We start from the raw sequence: 5,000 nt of genomic DNA on the forward strand, positions 1-5,000 counted from the left end.
ACCAGCACTTTGTGGATAAGATGGGGGACAGGTGAGAGGTTAGCTCTTCATTTTGTGGACAAGATGGGGCACAGGTGAGAGGTTAGCTCTTCACTTTGTGGATAAGATGGGGCACAGGTGAGAGGTTAGCTCTTCACTTTGTGGATAAGATGGGGGACAGGTGAGAGGTTAGCTCTTCTCTTTGTGAATAAGATGGGGCACAGGTGAGAGGTTAGCTCTTCACTTTGTGGACAAGATGGGACACAGGTGAGAGGTTAGCTCGTCACTTTGTGGACAAGATGGGGCACAGGTGAGAGGTTAGCTCTTCACTTTGTGGACAAGATGGGGGACAGGTGAGAGGTTAGCTCTTCACTTTGTGGACAAGATGGGGCACAGGTGAGAGGTTAGCTCTTCACTTTGTGGACAAGATGGGGCACAGGTGAGAGGTTAGCTCTTCACTTTGTGGACAAGATGGGGCACAGGTGAGAGGTTAGCTCTTCACTTTGTGGACAAGATGGGGGACAGGTGAGAGGTTAGCTCTTCACTTTGTGGACAAGATGGGGCACAGGTGAGAGGTTAGCTCTTCACTTTGTGGACAAGATGTGGGCACAGGTGAGAGGTTAGCTCGTCACTTTGTGGACAAGATGGGGCACAGGTGAGAGGTTAGCTCGTCACTTTGTGGACAAGATGGGGGCACAGGTGAGAGGTTAGCTCTTCACTTTGTGGACAAGATGGGGCACAGGTGAGAGGTTAGCTCTTCACTTTGTGGACAAGATGGGGGACAGGTGAGAGGTTAGCTCTTCACTTTGTGGACAAGATGGGGGACAGGTGAGAGGTTAGCTCTTCACTTTGTGGACAAGATGGGGGACAGGTGAGAGGTTAGCTCTTCACTTTGTGGACAAGATGGGACACAGGTGAGAGGTTAGCTCTTCACTTTGTGGACAAGATGGGACACAGGCGAGAGGTTAGCTCGTCACTTTGTGGACAAGATGGGACACAGGCGAGAGGTTAGCTCGTCACTTTGTGGACAAGATGGGACACAGGTGAGAGGTTAGCTCTTCACTTTGTGGACAAGATGGGACACAGGTGAGAGGTTAGCTCTTCACTTTGTGGACACAGGTGAGAGGTTAGCTCTTCACTTTGTGGATAAGATGGGGCACAGGTGAGAGGTTAGCTCTTCACTTTGTGGACAAGATGGGGCACAGGTGAGAGGTTAGCTCTTCACTTTGTGGACAAGATGGGGCACAGGTGAGAGGTTAGCTCTTCACTTTGTGGACAAGATGGGACACAGGTGAGAGGTTAGCTCTTCACTTTGTGGACAAGATGGGGCACAGGTGAGAGGTTAGCTCTTCACTTTGTGGACAAGATGGGGCACAGGTGAGAGGTTAGCTCTTCACTTTGTGGACAAGATGGGACACAGGTGAGAGGTTAGCTCTTCACTTTGTGGACAAGATGGGGCACAGGTGAGAGGTTAGCTCTTCACTTTGTGGACAAGATGGGACACAGGTGAGAGGTTAGCTCTTCACTTTGTGGACAAGATGGGACACAGGTGAGAGGTTAGCTCTTCACTTTGTGGACAAGATGGGGGACAGGTGAGAGGCTAGCCCTTCACTTTGTGGACAAGATGGGACACAGGTGAGAGGTTAGCTCTTCACTTTGTGGACAAGATGGGACACAGGTGAGAGGTTAGCTCTTCACTTTGTGGACAAGATGGGGGACAGGTGAGAGGTTAGCTCTTCACTTTGTGGACAAGATGGGGACAGGTGAGAGGTTAGCTCTTCACTTTGTGGACAAGATGGGGCACAGGTGAGAGGTTAGCTCTTCACTTTGTGGACAAGATGGGGGACAGGTGAGAGGCTAGCCCTTCACTTTGTGGACAAGATGGGACACAGGTGAGAGGTTAGCTCTTCACTACACCCCCTCCCCCCCAAATAAAAGCCCCCCTGGGGGACTCATGAAGGATTATCCTCTGTGTGTGGGAGGGGGGAGGGAGGGGGAGGGTGTGTGTGTGTATGTGTGCGTGTGTGAGTGAGTGTGTGTGTGTGTGTGTGTGTGTGTGTGTGTGTGTGTGTGTGTGTGTGTGTATGTGTGTGTGTTCGTTCTTTTGCTTAATCGTCTATCCACATTTGTGATTTTAGACGCAAATCCGTCATCTCCCCCATGCCTTAAATCATCACTACTTTCCCTGGTCCTCTCTCCTCAATTGGCATGTAAAAAAAAATAAGAAAAAAAAGATAGACAAAATTAAACAAACTAACTAGTCAACCAGTAGAATTACAACAAAGAGACAGTTGGGCTCCAAATTAAATTCTGAACTATTTCAAACACATGTTGATTATCATATGACATTTCTAATGGAACTGCAGATTTTGTCGATATGGTTTTAACTGTTCACATTTATGGATGATATACACGGGGGGTCATTTTCATTGCCGCAAATGCAAGTCACATTAGAAGTATATTTTGTTTTTATGGCATCCGGTCGTTGTCTGTATATTAGACTGGTGAGCCTTCTGCTACTGTGATGTCCTTTTGTTTCAAAAGAAAACATGCGATCAATTTTGCGCGAGCTATTGTCAGTGTTTTCTCTGTCAGGTTCAGACTCCTGTTTTAGTTTATTGACATGGTTCCAGCAACTTTTCTGTAGTGGAGAATAACCTTCTTGTAATGAATATGGAATACGAATTTCTATGGTATTGTAAATGTTCATTGCGCCTTTTTTCGCACAACGATCCACCCGCTCATTTCACACAATCCCTTCGTGAGACTCCAACAAAAGTTAATCTTTGTACCATGGATGGTCAAAACATGAATTATATGACGAATTTCTGTTACGAGTTTGCTACCCATTCCTGACTGCTGACCGGGAATAGTATTCAAGACAAATTCATTTGGCGTTAACGCAGGTTACCATTGACATGGTAAGACAAGACAAATTCATTTGGCCTTAAGGCAGGTTACCATCGACATGGTAAGGTAAGACAAAATTCATTTGGCCTTAAAGCAGATTATTACCACTAAAATGGTAAGGCAAGACAAAATTCATTTGGCCATAAGGCAGGTCAGGTTAGCTTTGACATGGTAGGGCCAGACAAAATCCATTTTGCCGAATTAAGGCAAGTTACCTTTGACATGGGAGAGCAAGACAAAATTTATTTGGCATTATTTAGGCAGGTTGTCTTCAACATAGTAAGGATACGCAAGTAAAATGAACCTTGAAAGTAAAATCATCATCGTATTCGGGACACGCAGGGTACACTCCAGCAGCTAACCCATCACCTTTTGTTTTTTTAATCCCGGGGATTACCTTCTGCTCATTCTCTTCTGACGGGCACTACAGTTTCTTTCCTTTGTTCGCAATGGCAGCACAACCTTGGAAGACTGGGGACAAAATCAGAATGGGTAACCAGAGATGGTGGAAGAGCAGCACACCAGTTTCATGTCGTAGATCGTGTCCGACTTTATGTACATGCCCCGAACATCCGCGAGTTGAAAAAGATTTGTTGTTAAGTTTTACGTCATTGAAGGTATTGAACGAGTTTCCCCCCCTGAAGGAAAACAACACAACAAAAGGACATACCAAATTTATCTCTACTTTTTGGAAAGTCACCCTTGGCAGGTAGTAAGGGCGAATTTGCCTTTGAAATTAAAGAACCGCAGTTCTGGTGTTTCTGAATACTGATTACCTCAAGCAGTTCGCCTTGCTTTTTTTCTTATTTACTCCCAGGGACACCTTTACCCAAAGGTAATGTGGTTTCTCGAATATCAGCATAATCATGATTTACCCACAGTTACAGTTATGGACAAGTTGGTTATGTAGTGGTGAGTTTAACAACCTATTGGCGGTCCGCCGGTAGGTCCAGTTGTTCGTGGCTGTGGTCTTTTCCCACGAAGGGTGGTGGGGTCGAGGCGTTGGTCCTGAACCAACCCACACAGTAACACTCACTCAAGCAAAGATAAACTTCCCACAGTTCAGCTGCGGCTTTTCTTTTGTTAATTAAGCAAAAACGAGCAGAAAACTGATGGTAAAAACCAGACCTGTGGATAAGATAGCAGTCTAAACATTTTCCTGAAATCTGTAACAAGACAAGTACCAGACACAGCCTGTGAAGGTCAGTAATAAGGACGATAATCCACAGGACACGAACAGTAACTCAGTCAGTGTGGGCTTGGTGTGTGTTGCAGGGCCCGCCCTATGCTGGACCTGTTCAAACAGCTGGAGAAGCCTGACGGGAACGGGACGCTGGACCTGGAGAAGGCCTTTGACACCCTGAAGGCCCTGCCCAGGGAGGACGGGGCGGCGCCCATGACAGAGGACAAGCTGGCCATGACCCTGCAGATGTACGCGGGGCCCGAGAAGTGCATTGACCTCACCAAGTACATCAACCTCATGTGCAGTATGGGACTGAAGCTGGAACAGGGGGAGGCCACCAAATAGAACAGCGGCGCCGAACAGGAAAACAGGAACACTTCTTCTTCTGCTGCTTCTTCGTTCGTGAGCTGCATCTCCCACGTTCACTCGTATGCACACGAGTGGGCTTTTTCGTGTATGACTGTTTTTTTTACCCCGCCATGTAGGCAGCCATACTCCGTTTTCGGGGGTGTGCATGCTGGGTATGTTCTTGTTTCCATAACCCACTGAACGCTGACATGGATTACAGAATCTTTAACGTGCGTATTTGATGTTCTGCTTGCGTATACACACGAAGGGGGTTCAGGCACTAGCAGGTCTGCACATATGTTGACCTGGGAGATCGTAAAAACCTCCACCCTTCACCCACCTGGCGCCGTTACTGAGATTCGAACCCGGGACCCTCAGATTGAAAGTCCAACGTTTTAACCACTCGACTATTGCGCCCGTCGCAGGAAAACTAGTTGTATTTGTACATGTGTGTGTGTAAGAAGCAGGTACCATAGCAAAGTTGGTTGGCCATTCGACTTTTGGGGTGGGTTGTTTGAGCCAGCTTCGCAGTGCTAAGTTTGCTTATCGTTAAGAATGGTCCTAACTCCATGGTAAATTC

The 5,000-nt window shown here is 47.0% G+C and overlaps 1 protein-coding gene across 1 annotated transcript in view; it reads left to right on the forward strand.

Moving 5' to 3' along the window:
* Positions 1 to 5,000, forward strand: part of LOC143290132 (uncharacterized) — a 23,764-nt gene that overhangs the window by 18,519 nt on the left and 245 nt on the right. Inside the window, exons 2-3 of the mRNA XM_076599419.1 lie at positions 1 to 31; positions 4,165 to 5,000. The exon at positions 1 to 31 is cut by the window's left edge and continues 173 nt beyond it; the exon at positions 4,165 to 5,000 is cut by the window's right edge and continues 245 nt beyond it. Coding sequence (XP_076455534.1) covers positions 1 to 31; positions 4,165 to 4,417 — 284 coding nt within the window. The 3' untranslated portion in view covers positions 4,418 to 5,000. The remainder of the gene's footprint in view (positions 32 to 4,164) is intronic.

The sequence above is a fragment of the Babylonia areolata genome, chromosome 15 (assembly GCF_041734735.1).
Source record: "Babylonia areolata isolate BAREFJ2019XMU chromosome 15, ASM4173473v1, whole genome shotgun sequence".
NCBI classification, from domain to species: Eukaryota; Metazoa; Mollusca; class Gastropoda; order Neogastropoda; family Buccinidae; genus Babylonia; species Babylonia areolata.